General features: G+C 55.7%; 11 protein-coding genes across 11 annotated transcripts; 9 read left to right on the plus strand and 2 right to left on the minus strand.

Annotated features, from left to right (window-relative positions):
• Positions 1-2,098: 2,098 nt before the first annotated feature.
• Positions 2,099-5,105, plus strand: W97_04926 (uncharacterized protein; the record flags this gene model as incomplete). The annotated part of the gene is made up of 2 exons (XM_007782814.1): positions 2,099-4,814; positions 4,924-5,105. 2 exons carry the CDS (start codon positions 2,099-2,101, stop codon positions 5,103-5,105), a joined length of 2,898 nt encoding a protein of 965 aa, XP_007781004.1.
• Positions 5,106-6,011: 906 nt separating this feature from the next.
• On the plus strand, positions 6,012-6,911 carry W97_04927 (uncharacterized protein; the record flags this gene model as incomplete). Its single annotated transcript, XM_007782815.1, has 1 exon — positions 6,012-6,911. One exon carries the CDS (start codon positions 6,012-6,014, stop codon positions 6,909-6,911), a length of 900 nt encoding a protein of 299 aa, XP_007781005.1.
• Positions 6,912-7,499: 588 nt separating this feature from the next.
• On the minus strand, positions 7,500-8,108 carry W97_04928 (uncharacterized protein; the record flags this gene model as incomplete). Its single annotated transcript, XM_007782816.1, has 2 exons — positions 7,500-7,926; positions 8,059-8,108. The coding sequence occupies 2 exons, from the start codon at positions 8,106-8,108 to the stop codon at positions 7,500-7,502; spliced, it is 477 nt and encodes a 158-aa protein (XP_007781006.1).
• A 229-nt stretch (positions 8,109-8,337) lies between these two features.
• W97_04929 (uncharacterized protein) lies at positions 8,338-8,940 on the plus strand (the record flags this gene model as incomplete). The annotated part of the gene is made up of 2 exons (XM_007782817.1): positions 8,338-8,522; positions 8,601-8,940. The coding sequence occupies 2 exons, from the start codon at positions 8,338-8,340 to the stop codon at positions 8,938-8,940; spliced, it is 525 nt and encodes a 174-aa protein (XP_007781007.1).
• Positions 8,941-9,166: 226 nt separating this feature from the next.
• Positions 9,167-11,110, minus strand: W97_04930 (uncharacterized protein; the record flags this gene model as incomplete). The annotated part of the gene is made up of 1 exon (XM_007782818.1): positions 9,167-11,110. The coding sequence occupies one exon, from the start codon at positions 11,108-11,110 to the stop codon at positions 9,167-9,169; it is 1,944 nt and encodes a 647-aa protein (XP_007781008.1).
• Positions 11,111-12,392: 1,282 nt separating this feature from the next.
• W97_04931 (3-oxoacyl-[acyl-carrier protein] reductase) lies at positions 12,393-13,340 on the plus strand (the record flags this gene model as incomplete). Its single annotated transcript, XM_007782819.1, has 4 exons — positions 12,393-12,451; positions 12,508-12,792; positions 12,851-13,011; positions 13,063-13,340. The coding sequence occupies 4 exons, from the start codon at positions 12,393-12,395 to the stop codon at positions 13,338-13,340; spliced, it is 783 nt and encodes a 260-aa protein (XP_007781009.1).
• A 434-nt stretch (positions 13,341-13,774) lies between these two features.
• W97_04932 (D-3-phosphoglycerate dehydrogenase) lies at positions 13,775-14,929 on the plus strand (the record flags this gene model as incomplete). Its single annotated transcript, XM_007782820.1, has 4 exons — positions 13,775-13,864; positions 13,917-14,015; positions 14,071-14,787; positions 14,837-14,929. 4 exons carry the CDS (start codon positions 13,775-13,777, stop codon positions 14,927-14,929), a joined length of 999 nt encoding a protein of 332 aa, XP_007781010.1.
• A 1,227-nt stretch (positions 14,930-16,156) lies between these two features.
• Positions 16,157-17,989, plus strand: W97_04933 (uncharacterized protein; the record flags this gene model as incomplete). The annotated part of the gene is made up of 4 exons (XM_007782821.1): positions 16,157-16,428; positions 16,526-16,735; positions 16,790-17,559; positions 17,616-17,989. 4 exons carry the CDS (start codon positions 16,157-16,159, stop codon positions 17,987-17,989), a joined length of 1,626 nt encoding a protein of 541 aa, XP_007781011.1.
• Positions 17,990-19,113: 1,124 nt separating this feature from the next.
• Positions 19,114-21,325, plus strand: W97_04934 (uncharacterized protein; the record flags this gene model as incomplete). The annotated part of the gene is made up of 3 exons (XM_007782822.1): positions 19,114-19,161; positions 19,685-20,046; positions 20,287-21,325. The coding sequence occupies 3 exons, from the start codon at positions 19,114-19,116 to the stop codon at positions 21,323-21,325; spliced, it is 1,449 nt and encodes a 482-aa protein (XP_007781012.1).
• An 838-nt stretch (positions 21,326-22,163) lies between these two features.
• Positions 22,164-23,487, plus strand: W97_04935 (uncharacterized protein; the record flags this gene model as incomplete). Its single annotated transcript, XM_007782823.1, has 2 exons — positions 22,164-22,528; positions 22,602-23,487. The coding sequence occupies 2 exons, from the start codon at positions 22,164-22,166 to the stop codon at positions 23,485-23,487; spliced, it is 1,251 nt and encodes a 416-aa protein (XP_007781013.1).
• A 586-nt stretch (positions 23,488-24,073) lies between these two features.
• Positions 24,074-25,072, plus strand: W97_04936 (uncharacterized protein; the record flags this gene model as incomplete). Its single annotated transcript, XM_007782824.1, has 1 exon — positions 24,074-25,072. One exon carries the CDS (start codon positions 24,074-24,076, stop codon positions 25,070-25,072), a length of 999 nt encoding a protein of 332 aa, XP_007781014.1.
• Positions 25,073-25,080: the final 8 nt, after the last annotated feature.

The raw sequence follows: 25,080 nt of genomic DNA on the forward strand, positions 1-25,080 counted from the left end.
ATGAATGACGGGGGAGTGGGGTAATTGGGGAGGGGGGCAATGGGGAAAGGGGGCCGCTGATGCCCTAGATTGAAGAAAAGGGGGGACTTGGCGGGATCGGTGTGGTTGTGCTTGTGCTGATGGATATGGGACGGAGATGCGGGTACGGGCATGCGTGATGAGGAGATGATAATACTGGCTCGGATCGCGGCTGGGTTTTGTATTGGCATCCTTTCGCGGGAGGATACGGTGGGGGGTTTTTTTTCTCTTGTAGGCTATATTCCCCGGACCCGTATTTAGGATCACATAATTGTTCGTGAGATCTGCTGAAGATGGTCAAGGTGTTTTTGATGGGACTCGGGGTACTTGTTCAGACGCCTCAGAGTAATGTGTCTTTCAGCGCAACCTAGCGCCACGTTCTTGTGGCTTGTTGGGATCGGAAACAGGAAGGTCAGCCGGCATACCTTTGGTACAAGGAAATCATTTGTGATAGCGGCGGGTTGAAAGTAAGGCAGGTTATCGTTTCTCATGATTTCTCTGACAAGTTCCCTTAGAGTGTCGTCGACCGAACACTGTGGACTCACGAGTGATAAATCCGCCAGTCCACCAACCTCGAATAGTGTGCTATGACTTACCATGGGGATAAACTGCTAGCACTGTACATTAAGGGTTCAGACTATCTACGAACTCTGAATTGATGGTGTTCTGCTGTGTTTACTGGATCTGGCGTGTGAGGAGGGATCTCGCAAGAGCCAGTTTGGTCGACTCGGATTAGCGCCTGTTGGTACGCCTCACAGTATTGCGCATCTTTCGTAGATCTGCGCTGCTGATGTTCACTCGGCTGCGCTAGTGTTGCCTTACCTTTTTATATTGTCTCGCTCTTGTACTGTAGATGCTTTTATGCTGTATGCAACAGTGCAATACCACTTTGGTTACATATCAGGAGCCTCAAGCAGCAGCTGCAACGGCCACCCAGCCGGGAGCAGTGGATGCCGGTCACTGACTCGACGCCCGTCTAATCCATGGATGGGCTGAGATTGGGTTTCGCATGCTGCCATCCGGTCCCGTCGGGCATCGAAATCTCGGAGCGGGACGAAAACGCCTCCTTGGCTTCACCTGCAGCCTCGTGATTTATCCCTTGCTCGTGATCTTCCACGGTGCCTTGGCGTGCTCGTCATCGTCAGCCCGATGTTTGACCAGCGCTGCCCGACTCCAAGACTCATCTCACTTCGCTGCAGCTGCACGTGACGGTTTGCGAAAAGGCCGACTGACAGAGATCCGGCCGGCGGTTCAGCTCTCATCGCATTAGGTTTGCTGAGAGCAGTTCTACATCGGCTGCTGCGTGCCCGTCCCCTGGTTGATAGTCGACCCTGCATTCAGCCTCCCACCCCACCAAAGCCTCGAGGAAGTCATAACTCATACGGACGATCTCCCATCACACCACTCCAAGAGGCCCTGCAGCGTCGCTCTCCAACTGCCCAAGATCTGCAGGGCTCCGCTAGAACGCCCCATAAACCTCGACAAGATACTCGTGGAGGCCCTCGGGTAGCGGCAGACCATGAAGCACTGGCCGGCTTAGGCATCGACGCTGTCCCACGAGCCTCGTCCTACGCTGCAATCTTCACCGGTCCGAACACTTCCCCCCGCTGCTGAGAGCCCATATCCAGAAGGTACGAGAACAGGACACCTCCCGCTCATCCACCGACACGCGGCCGCTTCTTCGGTCTTTGCGAACGAATCCTCAGGTGTTGGTGCTGACATCATGGGTAGCGTCTTGATAAATAGAACACCGCGGGGCCCTCTGCCGGACAAGGCTGCACAGAACGTCACCAGACGAATCTTGCCCCCGCATCTCGCGATACGCACGACAGGTGGGTTAGAAGCGCCTCTGTTCGTTTCTGGATTTCTTCAGCAACGCTTGCGAGAGCTTGCGCTGCCACGCTGAGAACATTGGAAAGGCGCCTGCCGGGTCAGCGTGGTGAAACACGCCAGCGACACCGAAAAGAGCCTCTTGCTTGCCCTATCTACCGGGCGTTGAGTCCCAGGGGTTTGGAAGCGTTCCTGGCACCGAAACTAATACCGGCGTGGCTAACGTATCACAACAGGACTCATTCCGGCCATGGACTCGCGCCACTACTACCGTCCAGGCTCGCCGGGTAGCCGCCGGTATGCCGCCCCAGAAAGGTCGTCAACCGGCACCCTCGGCGCTTACGATCCCGCGTACTATACGCGAAGCAACCGGGATGCCTACGCTTCACCCAGATCAAGCGGAGAGCGAGTGGGTGGCGGAGTCATACCGATATCAACCACAACCTACGCCAACCCTCCAGCAAGCGCGTCAAGCAGGTCAGGCGCTACGGCCTACGACTCCTACACCGGTCGAACACGAAGATCTACCTTGACCGAGACAGACGCCGCTGCCATCCCGCGACAAACCGTCAGCGCTCTGACGCCGACCGTTTTACCCGTCCGTTCGTCTGCCACACGTGCAGCCATCCACCATGCGCCCGACAGACCGTCTAGCCCACTTGCGCAAACGTGGGACTCACGCGACGCTTACATAACACCGGCCTCGTCTGTTCCCAGACAGCATAAGACAACTTACAGCGTTGACGATGGAAAGTCACGGGTCATTGATGAAAGGGACATAGGAGGTCGTAGAAGAGACAGTGTGGAAGGTCGTAATCATGGAGACTCCAGACGTGAACGGCATAGGGCCTACCATCTCAGCGGCTCAGCTGCACGACAAGATTTCAATGGCGAGTCGTATTCATACACAGACCCTGCAGGCATGTATAGAGACACAGAGCCTCGCTGGCGGCAACGGCGCGGCAGTGTTGACAGCGGAAGGAGGGAGAGGCCGTCCAGCATGATCGAGTCCTATCCTCCGCCGCCAAGGGCGTCTACTACCAGAGACATGGGACCGCCTCCAAGCACTCGCGGATTCGACAAGATCAACGCTGGCATTGCCAGGAGGGAAAGTTTACGGGACCCTGTCCGGTCTCCTACACGAGGATCGTCCGGCGATTCATACGCCTCGTATTCCGACCGAGATTCATATGGAGCTCCATCGAGGACTGACTCGCTACGATACCCAACTGCTATCCACCAGGGTCGTGACGCTAGAGATTATGCTTACCAAGATGATTACGACGATGACCGCCGCGGTTCCATCCGCCGTCGCTACGAAGATCCGGATGTCGAGAACCGCGGCTTTGGCATCAGGAGCGGTAGCGTGGACCGCTATGGCTCTTCTCATGAGGATAACCTGCTATCTCGTGACGACCGAAGACTCGCGCCTACTTATGCGATTGAGCCGGCGGTTACAATGCCGACGTATCATGACTACGCTCCCGAGCCAGGCGTGGAGGACACTAGACGGAACCAGGATCTGCGGGATAGGGAGTACATTGTGGAGCGGGAAAGAGATCGGGAAAGGGATAGAGATAAGGACAGAGACAGGGAGATGGATTATGAAAATGAGCGTGAGCGGGACCGGGACCGGCCTAAGGAACGAGACTACGATCGTCGAAGAGGCCAAGACCGCGACCGGGACCGCGACCGGGACCGCGACCGGGAACCAGGCACAGAGCTCGATCTAGTAAGCGAACGGCGGCGGCGGGAGCGGGACCGAGAACTCGAGTTCGACGAAGGTAGTCACCTCCCTGCTGGCGTCGTTCCAGCTGGTATCGCTGCCACTGCTGCACTTGGCGCTAGCGAAAGTCTCCACAAAAAGTCTCGGGATCGCAGATACGACGAAGACGATGACAGATCTCGCCGGCACCGCGAAAGGGACCGGGATCGTGAAGATGTAGGTCAGGTCCCGCCAGGTGCACTGCCAGCCGTAGGTGCGGTAGATCCTACTTACGCGGCGGGTGAACCCCTTGACAAGAAATCTCGAGACCGAAAGTACGAAAATGATGAGGACCGAAGTCGGCGCCAGCGCGAGCGTACGCCTGGTGATTTCGAAGAGGTCGAGCCGCGCGAGCGCCGTTATGTAGATGAGCCTCGCGATCGGGATGATAGGAACAAGGACCGGCGCGACAAAGCCCCTGCAGAGGTACTGGATCCGGACGAGGAGTATCGGCGTCGCGTACAGCAGGAACTTGAGCGCAGTGGTCAGGCTGCGGCAGCCCCGAGTGACTTGAATCGGGATAGAGAGCGACGTCGCACAGAGCGGGAGCGGGAGCGAGAGCGAGAAGCAGAAGACCGGCCACCGCGGGACGAACGCGATAGAGCTATTGAGGGCGCTGCCATGGTACCTCAGACATCTCGAGCCCGTGAACCGGAGCCCAACATCCCTGCAGAGTCTGAGAGATACCGCAATCGCAACAACGGCGTTGCGGGTCAGGCCCTGTACGACGAGCCTTCTGAGATGTTCGACACGCAACCTCGCGAGACCCGCGTCCAGATTGTGGAACAGTCGTCCAAGGATACTTCACCACCTCCGCCCGTCAAGAGCATTCTCCGCAGACCTACCGAGAAGTTCCCAGAGGACCCCAACCCCATCCGCGAAGGCGTGGCCCCACTCAAGGACGCAAAGAAAGGCAAGGACATCCCGCCCGGCGCGCGGTGGACGAAGATTGATCGCCGGCTCGTCAACCCCGAAGCTCTCGAGGAGGCAAAGGAGCGGTTCGAGGAGCGCATGGACTGCGTCATCGTGCTCCGGGTGCTCACAAAGGAGGAGATACAGAAATTTGCGGATCGTACCACGGAACTAAGAGGTAAATACTTATCACCACCCCTCCCCGACAGCTCACGTTACACCGCGCCAGAGGACGGCGGGGATAGAGGCAGGCACGGTGGGCCGTCAGGCGGCGGCGAGCAACTAGGGCGTGAGCACGTGTCGCACGACAGCAGAAAGCCGTCGTCCCGCTCTCTAACTGCCTTCCTCGGCTCGGTGTTTGGCAGCACGATTGATTCACTGACACATTCTTATCAAAGAGCGGCGCTACGACCACGACCGCGAAGCAGACCGTAAAGAGCGGCGGCAGCGACGTCGCCGCGACGACCGAGACAAAGATCGGGACTACGACAGCTACTCCGACGACAACGACAGGCCGCGGAGGAGCGAGGATGACAACAGGTCGCGGAGAGTCATTGAGGACAGGCTCGGCACGCATTAGGGCTTGGCACGCGGATAGGCGGCTTCCAGGCCGGGGCGATGATCAGGGTCTAGCACGGAGGGCCGGGAAGCCACAGCAGCGGCAGCCACGCACTGCGGGGAAGCGGCGGCTGAAACATCTTAACCGCTGACCAACCTCTCGGGTGAGCGTGGCAAGTTCCGCAGTCGTACTGTACGAGGACATGGACATGTGCGGTAGGCCTGACTGCGTATTAATGTTCCTCATCTCAGAGCAGCACACGCCGAGGCTGCCAGTTGCGACAATCACTACACCTACGTGACATTAGTGAAGCAGACAAAAAGAGATATTACATTATACATGGATCATCAGCGATGCACAACACACGCCAATAACGTTCTGCAGCCATCACACTTTCCTCAACACTCAGCCAGCGCAGCGAATTAGCGTGGATCATTTCACGTGAAACCGAATGGATCGGAGCCGAGTAAAGAAATCAGAAGTGGTCCACGGCATCTCCCGCAGCTGTCAACCGGTGTGCCGGCGCCTGTGCGGCTCGGAGGCGGGCCATATCTCCCCACCGCCTCAGCACCCCTGACAGGCAGTACCAAAGTCGCCAACCTCGCGGCGACGGTCTCCAAGGCCGACTCATCGGAGTCGCGACAGCCTCCTGCTGTCCGATCTTGGGGTAACAACCACCGGGCAGGCTCATGGCCGCGGAGTAGTCTAGAACGCGCTTTCGCGCACAGTTATACGATTTAATCGCCCATTTCTAGTATCATGCCATCTGCGCTTCACTCCCCGCCGATTCTGTAACCTTAGTCTCTGCAGGATATCTTGCTACCAAGGTCCAGCATTGATTGACCTCTCCACTTCACGCCTACTTCAGCTTCAGCTTCAGCTTCAGCTTCAGCTCCAGCTCCAGCTCGAAGCTCCCCCCTCTTGCCCATGACGTGTACTCTATACCTTCCGGACGCGACGCCCAACATCCTCCTCACACACACCCACACCCACGCCTCATCCGCGCACCCTCTCTCCTTCTCCACCCAGCGCCAACAATCCATCGCGCGCCTCGCAAAGCGCATCGAAATCTGGTCGCGCAGAGAAATGGTCCGGAAGAAAGCGGTCCCCACCCCTGACACGGCCGACACACCACTCAGCCACGCCCTGAGCGGCCTGAGCCTCTCTCCCGAAGAGCGCCCCGCGTCGCCTCACCGCCGCGCCTCATGCTCTTCCAGCTCCGACGACTCGGACTCCGACGATGCGAACACCCCGCCAAGCGGCTCGGACATCACTCCGAGAGAGGCGAAGATGCTGGCGCACCTGCGCCGGCCGGACCACGCGCTCATCGCCATGGGGCACGCGACGCTGCGGAGTCTGATAAGGGAGGCGCGGGCGAAAATAGCCGATGTCGAGACGCTGCTGGACGCGGCGGCGGGGCCTGATGGGCAGGAGGCTGCACGGCCGCCGGCGCTGGAAGGAAACAAGGCGGGTGTGAAGACGGATGTGGACGTGGATGTGGAGAACAAGCTACAGGAGCTGCTGGATCTGCTGCACGAGTTTGACGAGAAGCTCGGCACTTGGACGGACGTTGTTACCGGCCGAGACGGCTTCGGCGAGTCCCTGGGGACCACGGGGCAGGAGATGGAGCGGATGAACGAGAGGGGCGTCAATCCCGGCGCTGCCGCGATGTCGGCTGCGGCCAGAGAACCGAGAGTCGAGCTGCTGAACCTGAGACGAGCGAGGGGGGAACTGACAATCGGCACGGAAGAGCTGCTGGAAAGGAGGAAGGAAAGACGGAACGTGGGAGAGAAGGTCGAGGGGTGGTTGGCAGAGCTTGGGAGCTAACCTGCTGAGATGGGTCGGGAGCTTCAGGACTCGGTTCGTGGCTTGGAGGATTTGTGCTGCTTCGGCACGCTAGGTGGCTGGCTTGACGGATGAGGTGCCTGGGGGACAGTGATCTGGCTAGGGAGTTGCTTATGCGCTACGAGAAAAGTTGTATGATACCCCTCTTTGCATGGCTTCGGCTGCGTCGCAGCGGTGGATAGGGCGCATGGATATGATAAGGAAAGCCTCGCCGGGATAGAAGGACTTTGGAATGGAATATGGAGCTCAGCTGTTCAGAACGCTTTTTCTTTGGCTTGACTTTTTATTTCCGAATTGGCATTCGTAGCTTGGTCGGCGCCTCTCAAAATCCAACGCCACTACGGTACCAGCGCATAGAGGCACACGATTGGCACGGTATGGCACTAGACTTTGCCGTGTGGCCTCCAAATTGCATATGAAGCCGCTGTGGTACGCTTCGAAATGAAAGCGAAGATGATTCAATAAGAAACAGAAAACTCATCCAGTTAGCTCGTCCTGCCCCGAACCGCAAACGCCGCCAATGCTTTGTACAACACTATACACACCCCCCACACAACCCCCAGTCGCCGCTCAGAAGTTCAGTAACCCGGCGGGTTGAGTCGCTGCGACACCCTCGTCCACTTTGGTAGTTCTGCACACACACCGCAAAGTCAGCCTCTTCCTCCAATGTCCACCAGCTTCTGCCCAATCTATACTCCACCAGCCAGCTGGCTCGGAAAACCCCCTCCCACGCCCCTGCCCCAAAAAAAGCACCAGCAAAAACGTACTATGAATCCCCTTCCGATACTTCTTCGCCTTGCGGTCAAAGATGGTGTATTTGTCCTTGGGCAGCATCTCCGCCTCGGTCGGCATTTCCGCCTTCCACCGCTCGAGCCCCTTGGTGCTGAGGAACTGCTTCGCGAGCGCGCGGTCTACCGTCGCGACCACCGCGTCGACGTGTTGCAGGCGCTGCCGGTGGCGTAGTTTCTGGGGGCGCGAGAGGCGCCAGGGGATTTTCCTGGGGGTGGCAGTGTTAGAAGCTGGCTATCTCTGGCTGCGAATGGTGGTAGGAATTTGGGGGGGCTTTTCGGCGGCGGATGTAGGGAAATGTAGACGATGCTGGGGACGTTTGGGCGGAGGGCCGGTATACCATAATAGGCCGCCGGACAGGGGCGAGGTGAGCTTGAAAGGACCGAACATGGTAGCAGCGTGATGTCGGTTTCGAATGCGCTGTTGTCGTGATGAGCGCGGAGGTTGAAGTTCTTCGCCGGGAGAGCTCTCGGTTCCTTCCGAAGTTACGCCGGACTCTGACATCGCGAATTCAACCTCATCATACTACCCGAGCAGGTGTCCGCCCATTGCGACCGTTCAAAGGCAAGCTTGGGAACAGGCTGCGTCAGGCTCTCGGACACCAGGGAGGAGAGAAACCATGTCCTACTACTTCACCATTATCGGCACAAAAGATAACCCCCTCTTCGAGCACGAGTTCGGCACCTCGAAGCAAGGCGGAGATGGCGTGGCACGTTTCCGCGAAGAAGCACGGCACATGAACCAGTTCATCGCGCATGCCAGTCTAGACATTGTCGAAGAAGTGCAATGGGCGAGCGGCCAGATGTATTTTCTCACCATCTCCCCTCACCACAGCACCGGACACCAGCTCCCCCAAACTCCTGACACTAACCACACAACAAGGTACCTCAAGCTCCTCGACCGCTTCCCGCCCGCCACCTACATCTCAGCCTTCATAACCGCCAACAATGTCAAGTTCCTCCTCCTGACCTGCCCCTCCGACTCCGCCCCGTCCCGATCTTCCATCACCTCCGCCGCCTCGGCCCGTTCGTCCAGCTACCCCTCCAGCGCGACCTACAACCCCACTGCACCGGCTACCGAAGAGGCGGTCAAGAGCTTCTTCTACGAGGTATACGATGCCTGGCTCAAGACGCTGATGAGCCCGTTCTATCATATCAATACGCCGATTGGGAGTCCGGTATTTCGGGGCAGGGTTGCGGCGGCGGCGAAGAAGTATCTGTAGGACTAGCTGACGGGGTTACGGACACCGACGAGTTATGTAGCAACTGGTCCAGCGCGGTGACAAATGGGGAACGGAGTGATCCACGGACTTCGATGCCTTGCCAGGCATTAGCTGAAGGCAGAAGTTGATGTGCTTAACTGGTCAAGAACGGCTTCATAGGCGACACAACGTGCCAGGGGCTCACCAAGGACGCTCGTGGAAGACGCCGTTTCACTGTCAACCAGTCTCAAAACGTCAGGTTGAGATCCCCAACATCGAACTGCCCAAGGTCCCACGCGCTACTGGCCTCCAGCGGCAGAAAGCCGTCCCACAACCCGTCCTCCGCGGTGCCAGAGGCCGTGTGCATATTCATGGCGAAGTCGCCCACGGCGGGCAGATTCGTCCACGACCCAATAAAGTCGCCCGCCTGGTCGCTCAACGCCGGACTTTCGGCGATACCCGAGGAGGCTACAGAGGGGTGGTTGATCGGCGCAATCGACTCCCTCCCAACACGGTTCTGAGGACGGGTGGTTGGCCTCCGGGTTCTATCGACTTTCTTCCACAGCAGTTTCAGTAGCTCGGAGTAGCGGCTCCCCAGATGTTGGATCCCGACGCTCGATCTCTGCAAGCGAGAGACTGTCTCGGATATCATGGATCGAATTGCCTTTTCCTCTTCGGGACCCATCACGCCTACGCAGTGGGCCCTATAGAGGAAGACGCCGCTGTACACTATGTAGAGGTAGAACCGAAGCGGCATGAACCTGAGAGACTTTTCCGGGTCAACGAAGTTGTTGGCTGTTGTCAGTAGTGACTTTGCTGCATCGAGGCCTTCGTAGATGAAGCGCGCATCGCCAACTGTTGCGACATTATTGAAGAAGACCCGCCGTGGGGATTGTTGCATCTCGGACGACGAGGCGTCCTCTTTTGACGGCAATGCCCGCCTGATCGTGGCCTGGAATGCGAACGCGTTCGTGTACAGCCGCAGATAGTCGTACGACATGAGCATCATGGCCTTGAGCTGCGGCGAGCAGGTCAAAGTGCCCCAAACACTCTTCCACCCGTATATGGCGGACCTAAAGTCGTCGATGAACTTGATGTACCCTCCGCTGAGATGAGAGCGAAAGCTAGACCCAGGATTCGAGTACAGCACGTCGTGGACGTTGCTGAAGAGCGCTGTGAGCTCCAGTTCGGCCTGGAAGATACTGGCGTAGTCTTCATCGTTCGGATTCTGTGGCATGAGAGACGGATAGTCCTCCCGTCGTAGGGATGTCATCGGCCCTGGGCCGCGAGACCAGAACGCTTTCCCGACCCTGATAGATATCTTCCTGTCAGATATGTAGCAAGCCGTCCAGACGAGGCGCTTCCGGCTAAACTGGGCATCGACGTTCTCATCAACCACCCTGAAAGATGTCCGGTCCAGGCCGAGGAAGTAGCCAATCCTTAATGCGAGCCCCACGTGCATCCAGCATTCCTTGTCCTCTTCTCCTCGCCCAACCTTGCCTGTTTGAGCGGCTCTTTGCGTGTACGGCACCCACTCCGCTAGCAATAAGAGTGCTTCGACAGCCTCTATGCCGCCGTCGCCGCCAGATGCGAGATCAGAGACTAGCATCTTCATGTACGCAGCGCAAAGGTCGTACAAGTGAGGTTCTTCTACGAGATCTTTGGAGGAGATCACGAGTACTGCCGTGAGTAGATGCGGCTCTTCGCGCGCCGTATCCGCCAGGCGTGCAATGTGGAATGTCTGCGGAGGCACCAGCGGGAAGTAAGGATGGTAGAATGTGTGATATCTTTGCAACAGCTCGGTGACCTTCGACACGGTCAAGGATCCATTCTCGACTAGATGGTACGGTAAGGCAGCTGAACTGGGGATGCTCGTAGTCGATTGTAGTCCGGGAATGGCGGGGTGTATCATCCGGCCCTGTGCCTGACTTGAGTGCCGATTCTGTACTGATGATGCCGGATTGTCCTCCTCCGCAACCTGTGCCAGGATACCCAGCGCATCCGAGGGGTTCTGCAGCGTGGGGAACTGCAAATTGTTCTCAGACGACGACGAAGATAGTCCCATGTTCGCATCAGTGTGATCACGCTGTTCTTGGCCTTCTGAATAGATCGGTGGGCCCCATGTGCCCACATTGCCCGTACCTATTCCATGGAAAGCCGTGGTTTCTTCCTGCTGGTTTGTCTCGAGCATGCTGTGCTTCTGGGCAAAATCTACAGTCTTTCTGCGCACGCGGCGCCCTCCACGGTTGGAGCCGCCAAGTACACATTCGGCACTCTCGCGCTTGCAGCGCTGGCATGGCAGTTTAGGGGCGCCATCTTGAAGGTCTCTGCTCACAGTCAGTGAATCGGCTTCGTTATCAGGTAGCGGGCCTAAGCCCAGCACGGCACGGGACTCGGCGCCCCAGCAGCGCCTAGAAGCATGATATGCGTTGTTTCTCGCCCTTGTGGCAGGTTCAGGGCTATGGTCGCGGCATGTCCCTTGTGGCAGATCAAGCGCCGGCTCCTCCTCTCTGTTTCGACTGACAATAGTAATTGCCGGTGTAGCGCTGGATGCGCCTTTACGCGGCCTCATTCCCGTCTGCTTAGCCGTATGGGTTTTTCATTGAGCGTATCTAGTATAGCCGGCTGCAGAGTGGGCTGCGTGTCGGCTATTGAATGACTTGATGAAAGCGGGCTTACAGATGACACTTTGACTTTCGTTGCCGGCACCTCAGGCAAGCCCGGTTGATACGACTTTTCGTCCCTTCATCGTCGCCTCTGGGCGACTGAGGCGCGGCCGACTCGGAGGATATTCGTAGAGAGCTTTCCATGTCGTGCTTCTGGTGGAGAACCACGCGAGTCACAGAAATCGCCGGACTTCAAAACAGATAGGTCTTCAGTCAGCTAAGGAAAGGTCACGAATAGAAGCAACTCCTTATAGTATACCACCTTAAGAGTGTGTTTAAGCTACAACTGGAGGTGGAACGGCTACGGTAAAGGTCTTTAGGAACGTAGTGAGTCTAATAGATTTTAGGGATTTAGGAGTGGATTGGAAGTCCGGCGATTGGCGAGTCTAGGCGTTAGATTCACCGCGTCTCTAAAGATCTTTACTCTAGCTATCCTGCTTCTAGGTATAGCTTGCACATGTTTATATGGCAGTATACTATATAGATTTGCGCCTATTCATAACCTCCCTAAGCTGACTAAAGACCTATCTGTTTTCCGGAGTCCGGCAATTTCTGTCACCCAGGTGGAACAAACGCCGAGTGGTGAGGAAGTCGGCAAAGCGGGGAATGGGGTCCCCGCGTTTCCTGCAGGGCTGTCACAGAAGCTCGGCCAAGCTGGTGCTGCTCGTGCGAGAGTACTAGAGATCCGACACCAATATGGGACAGCCAAAAACATTCGTTGCCCGTGAAAGGACTCTGGACTCGTTCTGTCCAGCAACCATCGCTCCTCCTAATATTTGGCGCTAAAACCTGTCCGCATAGTGAACAATGGCTCCCGACAACAGCCTGAAGGGTAGACTTGCGCTCATCACTGGAGCATCTGGAGGGTAAATCATCGTCCGATCCAGACCGTGTATTGCAGCTTCTGATAACCTACGATCAGTATCGGCGCCGCATGTGCGCGCAAACTCGTGCTCCACGACGTCGATCTCGCCCTCACCTACTCGTCGAACCAGCTGGCGATCGAAGAACTGGTGGCTCAGCTGCGGAAGGATCATGACTGCGAACGGCCTGATGCTGGGCATCTGCGCATATCTACCCATAAGGTCGATTTGTCCTCCGCGGAAGAGACCATTCAACTGTGTGAGGAGGTGAGGAAGGCGCATGGCCGGCCGGTGGATATACTAGTGTCTAATGCAGGATACGGCAAGCGGATACAGAATGTCTGGTTCGTCCAACTCTCAAACCCTCTAAACAGCCCCTCTTTACTGATATCCACTTGTTAGGGATATTTCTTTGGAGGAGTTTGACAAAACTATCAATATCAACCTTAGGTCATCGTTTCTACTCGTCAAAGGCGTCGTAGAGGGCATGAAGAAGCAAAAATGGGGCCGCATAATATTCATGTCCTCCATTGCGGCCTACGGCACTGGGCTGAACGGATGCCGTAAGTTCTTACGCGCCTGCATTGCTGTGGTATCCAACTGACAAAATGCAGATTACGCAGCATCCAAAGGAGGTCTGACGGGCATGATGAAGAACCTATCCACTCGTCTGGCCGAGTTCGGGATCACTGTCAACGATGTCGCACCCGCGATGATAGGTGCTACAGGCATGATTCCTGATGGAAACATAGTCCCAGGTTTGGTGGACAGCATCCCACTCGGCCGCCTGGGTATACCGGAGGAAGTGGCGAACGTTGTCTTCATGTATTGTACTACTGGGTATGCGACGGGCCAAAGCTTCCTGCTCGCTGGAGGGTTAAATCACAAATGAACAAGATGAAGCTCGACAAGCATACAACGGCATGTGATCCACAAATTCAACCGCGCTTGAATCGCAACAGATCCTCGAGATGATGGTAAAAATATGCCAAGCTGGACAAATTTGCTTCCACATCACAAGCCTGGCAGACTCCAATCCGGGCCGCTTTGTTTCTCGCATTTCTCGCATTTCAAAGCCGGTGTCGGTGCCGGAAGCAGCGGGAGAGGTGCGGGAAGAATACCGTTCCGGCAGATTTCCCGTCCGCCGTGCCGCCCCACGTTTCCCCACACACCGTGGCTGACAGGGATTCCCTCACCGTCGGCGTTTGAATCGGACAAACTCAATCTCATGTCAACAGTGACGTGAAATCCCAATGCCGTTCACGATGCTGCTCTCACACACCATCAACACCTGCCTGCACAGCAACCGAAACCTATCATTCCACAATGTCGTCTTCGAAAGCAGCTCTTCTCATCGGTGGCATAACCCATGCGCGTAAGGAGTGGGAGGAATGCGGTTCCCTGCTTAGTCTGAAGGTAGATTGCCTGCGGCTCGTTGCCTAGAGAATTGAAACTGATAGCCGTACAGGAATACCCAGAAGGCTCACGAGAAGACTTCCTGTCAAAGTGCCGCAATGGAGACTTCGACAATGTCTTCGTGATCTACCGAAGCAATGATTCCACATCTGTACGTTCCCTCTGTACAGAGGCTCCATAAACGCATTCCGCTGACGAACCTCGAGGTCACTGGTCCGTTCAACCAGGAACTCGTCGATGTCCTTCCAGAAAGCCTCAAGTTCATATGCCACAACGGCGCGGGGTACGACAACATAGATGTCGAGGCGTGCAGCAAACGGGGCATCTCAATCGCCAGCACGCCCGTCGCCGTCAACGATGCGACCGCCGACGTCGCCGTGTTCCTAATGCTCGGCGCGCTGAGACGCATCACGATACCGTTCCAAGCCGTCAGACAAGGTGACTGGCGAGGCAAGAACTTCAAGCTCGGCCATGACCCTAAGAACAAAACGCTCGGCGTGCTGGGCATGGGAGGTATTGGCCGTGCTGTCGCGACGAGAGCGAAGGCGTTCGGAATGAGGATCCAGTACCACAACCGCAACCCTTTGCCGGAGGCCGAGGCCGGAGGGGCTGAATACGTCTCCTTCGACGATTTGATGAAGACGTCGGACGTGCTGAGTCTGAACCTTTCTCTCAATGCATCAACAAGGCACATCATCGCGAAGCCGCAGTTTGACATGATGAAGGATGGCGTTGTAATCATCAATACCGCTCGGGGGCCGATCATCGAAGAGGCAGCCCTGGTTGATGCGCTAGAGTCTGGCAAAGTGTTCAGCGCCGGATTGGACGTATATGAGAAGGAGCCAGAAATCCATCCGGGTTTACTAGAGAATGAGAATGTGGTCCTGCTGCCGCACATTGGCACTGCTACACTTGAGACACAGGTGGGTTCCTACATCGTGTCAAAAGTGCTATCACTGACATTCTTCGAAGCGCGATATGGAGCTTTTGGTGCTCGACAACCTTAAAGAAGCAGTGAGGCACAACAAACTCATCACACAAATTCCGGAGCAAGCCAAGAAGTAGATTTTCGTACCAGTGTTTGCATCGATAGAAAAGCACTACCGCAGCAGCGAGAGACAAGGAAATATGGGAGTTAGAGATGCGCTAATGAGTGGGCCTCGCTCATGGGCAAGTCTTCGGTAACTGGTCCGGTGGTGGCCCAGACTTTGCTCTCCTTTAGAACGCTCGCAAAAACATCTCTGGCTAGACTTTCTTGAATCATTAGACGCTACGTGCTTAGCCGTCAGGAGCTGGCATGCCAACTTACTTCACAATAAATCAGTATGCCGCTTGTACCTTCTAGGCAGTGACTGTAATATAACATTTGCCCCGTCTCCAAGGCATCTGACTAGGAGCTGCAAATGGTGCGGTCTGCAGTCATATGGCAAGAATCCGATAGTAACTCATGTGGATGATAGTTGGAACCTGAAGCTTCAACATCCGACGCAGGTAGTAGTTCACGATGATGAAGGTGATAGCTATATAGGAGCATCAAGCTGTGGAAGTTACATTAAGATCACCAGCACTCTCATGCCGGCGACTCTAGAGGTAAGCTGGAAGTCTAGCTACGGGCTCGTCATCACAAGAGTGCAACTCCGTGCTGTCTGCAATCCCTTGTTACTCGCTTCAGTCGGTTGATTTGCACGCGAAGCCGAATGGCTGAGGACAACCTTGTGTGGAAAGGACACGGAGGTCCCGAAGATTGTCGACCCCTCTGCGCCAATTAGTGTGACAATTGCTCGTCGGCTTTTCCAAACCAAAGTGCAATCTGACGCTATCTGGCAGCGCTTTCCGGCACCTTGATGAATAGTCGAAGTCTTGATCCTCACGGCCACAGAACGGTTATCGGCCTTTGAGAGTGATCTTCGAACGCCGACGGCACCCGGAAGCACTTCCTGACTAGGGCTCCGATTTGGGCAGAGATGCTCAACTCCAAACCCTGTCTCGACGCTCTCCCCACGCACACGTCTCTAGGATCAGGCGTGACAATGCGGAGAAAATGTCTGACAGCTTTGTCCGTCAGCCCGCGTCTCGGTGTTTGACGAAAACTCTCATCCTGATGCACGCCACGATGCGCGCTCATGATAAAAGGACTCCATATCCTCCTCAATCAATGGCATTCTTCAGACGCAAAGCCAACACTTTAGTCCTTACCGATATCTCTTCAAGAGAGACGCCTACTTGATCAGCAATCTAGATCGTGATACTTCTTACCATTCTCCCGAAGGCTACACTACTCGCAAGCCTGCCATGGGGAAGACCACCATCCGCGGCATGTGGGCCGATATCAAGGCATATCGACAAGCCTACATCCTCACGCTCGTTGCATCCTTCGGTGGCATGCTCTTCGGCTGGGACACAGGACTTATAGGAGGTGTCCTTACGATGGACGCTTTCCAGAACTCATTCAACCTCGACAAAAAGAGCAAAGATTTCGCCAATCTGCAGGGGAATATTGTTAGTGTACTCCAGGCAGGATGCTTCTTCGGCGCGATGAGCTCTTTCTATGTCAGCGACAAGTTGTAAGTACTGTCCCCAGGTGTCACTGCTATTGAGAGCTCCTCACACCATCTACGCCGACCCCTTTTGTCCATGGTACTGACGACTTCTTGTCCCTAGTGGCCGCAAGACTGCTCTGATAATAGCCGACGCTATCTTCATCATCGGTTCGACTATTCAGACGTGCTGCGGCATCGGCAACACCAGTTTGATTCCACTCTACATCGGACGGTTCATCGGGGGCTTCGGTGTTGGACTAATATCAGCCGTGGTACCTACGTACATCGGTGAGAACGCCAATAAAGAAATTCGAGGCCGCTGCATTGGATGGTACGTATCTCCCCGTAACAGAGAGTGCCTGGACATGGAGCTGACAAGAAACAGCATGCAGCTATTCAATGTCACCGGTATCATGTTTAGCTACTTCGTCAATTATGGCATGGCACTAAACATGGAGGGCAGCCTCTCAGACCTTAAGTGGAGAGTGCCATTTGCGTTGCAAGTCCTCCCGGGCGCCATCCTTTTGGCTGGCATCATTTTCCAAAACGAGTCACCCCGTTGGCTGGTTGAGAAGAATCGCCACTCAGATGCCCAGACTGCGCTTGCTAAAGTTCGCGGCAAGGCGGAAGACGACCCGTCGGTCCTTCAGGAACTCAACGAGATCATTGAGGACTTCCAAGGCCACGAGCAGTTACCTCTCCTTGGTCAGCTCAAGGCTGTGGGCGAGAGCAAGCGCGTGTTCTATCAGGCTTCCTTCGCAGTTATCCTCATGGTCTGGCAACAATTGACTGGCACCAACAGCATAAATTACTACTCACCACAGATCTTCCAATCCATTGGGCTGCAAGGTACCAACGCTGGCCTCTTCGCAACAGGCATCTACGGAGTAGTGAAAGTCGTGGTCACAGCGCTGGGCCTCATGCTGGCGACTGAGCAAATAGGTCGAAAGTGGTCGCTGATCAGCGGAGCTATCGGCCAGGCCTTCGCCATGTACTATATCGGTATCAACAGCGCAGCTCATCCACCGAGCATCTATGGCCTTGACGGCAACGGCATCTTCTCCATCATCTGCGTCTATCTCTTTGTTGTCTTCTACTCCTTCGGCTGGGGACCGACGCCGTTTATTCTGTCTTCCGAATGCTCGCCCAATCACGGTAGGTTCTCGCCCACACAAGCACAGATCAAGCACCTTACTGACGCTGTCCTACAGTTCGGAGCTTAGTTATGGCCGCCGCGCTCATGACACAGTGGCTCTTCAACTTTATCATCGCAAAACTGACCCCGATCATGCTCGCGAAGATAACTTATGGAACCTTCCTCCTTTTCGGCAGCTTTTGCATCTTGATGTGCATCTACGCCATCTGCTGCGTCCCGGAGACCAAGTCGGTGCCTCTGGAGAGCATCAATTTGCTTTTCGAGGGAAACATCATCAAAGGATGCATTCGGGACACCATCCCGCGGCACTCCCGAGCGAATAAGCTGAAGAATCACCACATCACCGACGATACGGAGTCGGAGGCTGGCTTCGAGGGAAAGGGTGGCCGTACTAAGACCAAGGCGATTGAGCGGGTTGAGTCGGCATGATCGAGTAACGGTCTTTAATGAATTGGAATATCAGTCGCATTGCTCGATTAACACCCACATTGAATGGATCAAATACGATTCGTGGCACAATCATTAAAGCTGGTTTAGTTAAATGAGAGCTCTATATCTAGAACACCTTGAATGATTAATGCAGGAGTATGGTGAGCTACCGAGTGACTGATCAAATGTCATGGTGTGACGTTAATCCTGCGCGTTGTCATGGAATGGTTGCAAGTCCAGCTGAGGTGTGATATTCCTCTCAAGTATTTACTCGCCTCTAGTATTTCACTCACCACCAGTCAGGCTTTCAGACACTTGTCATGGCGACCTTGAACAGAACAGGAGTTCCTTTTGATAGCCACGTGATCTAGCCCTGCGGTAACAACGATCTTGCGCACATCTACTCCACGCCCACTCTCGCTCACAACCTCAGTCATGGACCAAACGCCGGTCTTGGACTGATGCCAGGTGTGCTAGAAGCGGAGGAGCAACAAACACACTACGCAAGAGGTTGGTCAAAAAGCAACACCGCCAGCATGCCTTCCAAAAGAATCGAATGTGCCGGGCACCGCTTTTGCTTTTACTTCAGTGACTGATTAAACGGAGCTTTCAACTGACGTTATGCTAAGAAAATCTCGTGACTTGACATGAACACGGCACATTTCAGGGGTTCAGAAATCCTGCACCGTGAATCTCACTTATCCTGCTCCCAGTCCTGTCGACAGCACAATTGCTCGAGACATCCCTCGCGCATGCTTCGTAAGCTCAGGCTCCAGAGGGACAAGGGTTTCGAAGCTCTGAGCATCACTGAGGCAACTGCCGAGGGAGAGCTTCAAGAGCTCACCCCGGCTAATGGAGCGCAAGCGGCCGGCCGTGCGGCAAGCCACCCAGCCTCCCGCTCAGAAACCGCCAAATGAGCGTTGCGATGCTGAGAATTATGCTCATGATGTGAAAGGAAGCCTCGTTGTGCATCCGCTGTGGATTGTTCGCATCGAGCGGTAGACAAATCAACCTCTGGGCCAATGGCCTCACACCACGACTGATGCAGTGGAGCAAATCCAGCCATTCGAGTTGTCCACAGGTCGGATTACGAGTAAGCTCGATGCACGGCCGCGACGACGACTATGCACGCACGGCAGACGTTGATGCGCATACTAGAAGGCGTCTCCTGTGTGATGGCATGGCTCTGGCATAGTTACAGCAGTGTCAAACTGATTTCTCAGTTCAAAAGCCTAACACTAACGATAGAAATCAGACCCCAGGCAATTACATAAACTTGTGCCTGAAGCTAGCGGACGCATGTGATTTCAGGGGGCCGGACTGTTTTGCGCTAACCGTAGATCATCACAATAACCGCAGCTGGAGCTCCCAAAAGCCCGCACCGTACCCAACCACCTCCAGCGCTCCCAGCACTCCGGTCGCGCCCACTTGACTCGCCCACTTCCCCCAAGCTCCTCCTCTTCTGCCGCTTCCATTCCTCGTCAGAACTTCTCCATCCACAACCATTGCCCACAAAGCTCACCAATTGCGCTTCGTCACGTTGCAATTCGCTTCCCAGAAGCTCCATCTTTAAAGATCGTGACGCTGGCTCTTTAAGTCGACTCACCCTCTTCTCTACTCCTTCCCCACTCGCCAAAGGAGCCAAGAAGTTCTTTCTTGTCTTCCTTTCGAATTGTTCCTGTAACGGTTCGAGAGGCATTCAAGAAGGAACGCCGCGACTCCGCCAACCTGGACTTTGACGCCCGCGTCCCGATCCCCTTCAGTGTCTTCCCGTCCTCGTACCGGAGTGACGCTGTCACAGCAGAAACAACTCACGTCAAGGTAGAAGGCACAGCTTCTACTTCTTCGCGCGTCGGACGGGAAGGTCACGAAACTCACTTCACTTCCGTCTCCGCGACCCTTCCTGGCCGCAAAGACCGCAGAACAGAAGAGGAGGTCCACATCTACGAAGAAGACCGAATCCGCCATCCTGCTCGCAGGCAAGGGGAGGTCCACATCCACGAGCAGCACCGCTACCCCAAAGATCACGTCTCGCAAGTAGGGGTCACCAGAGAGCGGTAAGTGGATCCGTGTGCGCGTCATGTTTCCGTCTCGTACATGTGCATAAATCATCCACAAACGCCCCCTTCCCCTATGCATTGGACAATGCAAGGCTAGTTCACCCTAAGGATTAGTGCTTTACTTTTCTGTCGTCCAAGCAACACGCTTTCTCCTCTTTCCCACTTCTCGATTGTCATCCATCCCATCTTCGTTCATCCTTGTTCGGTCACACGACTGACAACCTTCTTCCACCCCAGCTACCACGAGCCTTACCGCCGGTACGCCGAAACTCAGATCGACGTCGAGGACAAGACCTACGAGCGAGGCTACAACGCTGCCCAGGAGCGTACTTACGACCGCGAGTTCCGCACCGTCCACGGCCCAGCCACCCAGTACGCCGAGTCCCAGATCGACGTAACCGAACGAGACTACCGTCAACGCACTCAGCCAAACTACGACCACCCTACCCAATACACCACCGAAGCCCGCTACACCGGCCCACAGTACTCTGAGGAACGCTACGGTCAAGCTACTCAAGACTTCGCTGAGCAACGTTACTCTCAGCCAGCCGTAGGAGTCCAGATAGACTCCCGCACCACCGTCGACCCTCCCAAGAAGTTCAAGCGTGATATGGGCTACTACGACGAAGACGGCCACTACCACTCTTTCCGTCACGGTCTACACAGAGCTGCTGACCGTATCCTGCATCCCATTCACGGAGGCCGCCATCACCACCACGACGATCGTGAGGAAGTAGTGGTCAAGGAAACTCACACCACATCTTCTCTCCCACGCGTCTCTGTTTCTGCCCCAGAGCCGGCTAGCTACGTCCCGTCTCGCACCATGACACCCAACACCATCACCATCCCGTGTCACCACATCCGCATTGGCGATCTTCTGATCCTTCAGGGACGCCCTTGCCAGGTCATCCGCATCACCACCTCCTCCCAGACCGGCCAGCACCGCTATCTCGGTGTTGACCTCTTCACCAAGCAGCTCCATGAGGAGTCCAGCTTCATCTCCAACCCGGCTCCGTCAGTCGTCGTCCAGAACATGCTCGGCCCTGTCTTCAAGCAGTACCGCGTCCTTGACATCACTGAGGGTGGCCGTGTCGTCGCTATGACCGAGACCGGCGACGTTAAGCAGGGCATCCCTGTCCTCGACCAGAGCAGCCTCTTCAGCCGCCTGCAGGATGCTTTCGACAACGGCCGTGGCAGCATTCGCATCCTTGTCATCAACGATGAGGGCAGGGAACTTGCTGTTGACTACAAAGTTGTCCATGGCTCGAGGTTGTAGATGTTTCAAAGGTACAGAATTCTTTATCCATACATCAGAACACAGTCTGACATGATCAGGTCATCCGTAGTATACATCTTATCCCTGAATAGCCTGCATCTTTTGGATTATACATCTCCTCAGGTTTTGTCGATGTTTCTTCCTGCTTGTCATCTAACTCAACGTCGGACGAGATCCTGCCACGCCAACTCTCCATGATCTCCGTTCCTTGCTCGAGGGTTCTGTGGCTACCGGTCTTACACTCAGGTCAACCCTGCCATCCTCAACGTCATGTCGGCGCTTAGTCCAGCCATGTCGGTCTAGGCGTCGGTAGTTGGACGAATACTTGATGGCTGAGGCCAACTGTGTAACACTTCGTAGTTAATGGTACCTGTGCGTTGTGCTACTCTTTGATCCTCTATTGCTACTGTGTGACGAAATGTTTCATTGATCGTGCATCACTGCCGGCGCTACCGTCTGCCCTGCATCTGCCGAGATCCGTCTCCCGTCGCGGGGTATCCTAGCTTTCCCCTACCCCACACATCTAATTCCGAGGTGAGTCTCCGCCGGCGTCATGGCTTCCAATGTCTGGTTTCGTCTTTCACGTCCATACTTGCGCTTATCCACTTGTCGTCTCCTAGTTTTCAGTGCTCAGTGGGCTTGCTTTCTTTCCTTCTGCTACAAGCAATAACTCCATCATAGTCCACTCTTGCACTGTACCTTAAGGGCAAGCTGCCCAATCCAGCATTCCCGTTACTAGCTTCTCTAAGAACTTAGCCATAAAACAAGGGAGCTGTCACCTTGACCCTTCTTGACGTCGACTACGCCACCGTTGACCATCAGTCCCCACACGCCGACAATGTCAAGCCCAGCAGAGCCAGCCACCAACGGCAACTCAGTCCTGAATGGCGACTCGTCTCATGATGGATTCCCCGGTCTTCCCCCTTTCCCGGACGATGTGCCGACTGCGCCCCTACTCCGCATCTCGCTGGCCAAGCTCCTCGCGCATGACCAGGACGAGTTGAATGCGTTTTGGAAGGCGTGCTGCGAGCTCGGCTTCTTCTACATCGACCTCAGGACAGGCAGTGGGCACGATGACGATATCGATGGTGAGGCACTACTCCAGGACGCAGAGAAGCTTTTCCAGGTGCAGGAAGAGTTCTTCGGCCTGCCGGTGGAAGAGAAGCTCAAGTACGATTTCAAAGAGCAAGGGAGTTACTTTGGGTAAGGTCGCCTCCCGGAATCCGTATCCCCAGCACCAGCACCACCCTCGTCACTTTGGAGTAACGGCGCGCAGATACAAGGGCTACGGCGGCGGCCTCGTCGACAAGTCCGGCACCCCCGACCGCAACGAATTCTACAACACCTCCAAAGACGACATCCTCGGCCTCTCCTCGCCCCTCCCCGCCCCCGAGAATCTGACCCAATACCGCCCGCTCTTCGCATCCTACATGCGCCGCTCGCACGCCGTCGTCGCCCTCGTCCTGCGCATCCTGAACGCCCGCCTCGGCCTCCCAGACGGCGAGCTCGAGAATCTGCACAGGCTGAACGCGCCCTCGGGGGACCAGGTCAGGTTTGTCAAGGCGCCGCCGCAGCCGCCAAGGGATCGGCGCACGGCGCTGGGCGAGCACACGGATTTCGGCAGCGTGACCGTCCTCTTCAACCGGCTGGGCGGCCTGCAGGTTCGGCTGCCGAGCCACATCCGCCCCATCGGCCCCGCGACTTCCGAGCACAGCAGCAGCAGCAACGGCGATGCGGTCAACGGCAGCGTCGAGGTCGGCGGCGCGGCGGCGGAGAACTGGGCCTATGTCCGCCCGCTGCCGGGCCACGCGATCGTGAATCTCGGGGACGCGATGGTGAAGTTCACGGCCGGGGTGCTGCGGTCGAATATTCATCGCGTGGTCAATCCGCCCGGGGGCCAGGCGGAGAGCACGAGGTACAGCCTTGTGTATTTTGCGAGGCCGGAGGATGAGGTTGTTTTGAGGGCGTTGAGGGGGGGAAAGGTGGTTGAGGAGGCGGTGAGCAAGAAGCTGGGGAAGGGAGAGAAGTGGGAGGAGGAGGAGGTTAGTAGTAAGGAGTGGGTGTTGAGGAGGGCGTTGGGGAGGAGGGGCGTGGGGAGCTGGGAGAAGAGTGAGGGGACTGAGGAGGTGAGTTTGAGGAAGGGGCAGGATGTTGGTGCGTAGCTACGCTTGGATGTAGAGTACACTGAGTACGCCTGCCTTCAGTAATGCATCGATCGAGCTAATTTTAGCTTAACATACTTTTATTGGTCTTACTGGGCAGTAGATTCATCGCTTCTCGGTGGAGCCTCGCCGCCTACGAATTATATAGTGAAGTGCTGCTCAAAGTGACAGAGTTGCACAGATGTTGGTATCCCATTATACATTCTGAAAGCATATATTGCCGCACACCTAGACTGGTGATAAAAAGCTCATGGTAGATACCGTGAGGGACACCACGACTTTCGTGAGTTACGGTGATACTGGAGTCTGGCAATCTTCGTGAACCTTGTGCCTTGTCACTTTCCGTATGAACAGCTCCACAATCTCATGTATCAACATTCGGCCCCCAATTTCACATCCTCCAGCAACGCCAGGCAGCAACAACATCATCATGCATACCTGTATTATAAAACAACTGCACGGTAACTCGGAGTCTACAGACTGCCATTCAGAGCCAGACTATACTTCCATTGAATCCTCTTACGCTGCTTGGCTCGTTCTTAATACTCGCAATCACGCTTAAAGCTGCTACTTTCCAATCCGAGCCATGAGATACCTCCTACAACTCCTTACGCTCGTACTGAGCCAGACACTCACCGCATCATCCCAATCTCCACCTCACAATGGCACATTCACACCCTTCCCTTATCCCTGGCCAGTTTTGTATTACAACTTCACATCCCAGCTTCAGAACCACTCCATGGCCTACATGGACGTGTCCCCCTCTCCTACCCACTCGAACGACCAAACCGTAGTCCTCCTTCACGGCAAGAACTTCTGCGCCGCAACCTGGGAAGCCACCGCGCGCGTCCTGCTCTCCGCAGGCTACCGCGTCGTAATTCCCGACCAACTCGGCTTCTGCCGCTCCACCAAGCCGTACAATTACCAGTTCAGCCTGCACCAGCTGGCGCTCAACACTCACGACTTGCTGCTGCACCTCGGCATCGACACGGCGATAGTGATGGGCCACTCCATGGGCGGGATGCTGGGGGTGCGGTTTGCGCTCATGTATCCCGCCACTACGGCACGGCTTGTCCTGGCAAATCCGATCGGGCTCGAGGACTGGAAGGCTCTTGGGGTCCCTTACACGCCGATCGATGTGACGTATAGGCAGGAGCTGGCCAGCAATTTCTCCAACCTGAAGGCGTATCAGCAGACGACTTACTATGCTAACACGTGGCGCTCCGCCTACGACGTCTGGGTGCAGATGCTCGCAGACGTGTACGCCGGGCCTGAGGGGGAGGCATTTAGCTGGAACGGCGCGCGAGTAACTGATATGGTGTTTACGCAGCCGGTCGTGTATGAGTTTCCGCTGTTGACGATGCCAACGCTGCTGCTCATTGGAATGAAGGATACTACGGCTGTTGGGAGGGCGGCTGCGCCGATGGAAATCAGATCACTGCTAGGAAGGTATGATCTGTTAGGAAAACAGGCGGCTAGTGTTATTCCGAGAGCGGCGTTGGTGGAGTTTGGGGATCTGGGACATGCGCCGCAGATTCAGGATCCGGAGAGGTTTCATGAGGCACTGATGGGCTGGCTTGGATGAGGGAGTGG

Source organism: Coniosporium apollinis (genome assembly GCF_000281105.1).
Source record: "Coniosporium apollinis CBS 100218 chromosome Unknown supercont1.22, whole genome shotgun sequence".
Classification (NCBI taxonomy): Eukaryota; Fungi; Ascomycota; class Dothideomycetes; genus Coniosporium; species Coniosporium apollinis.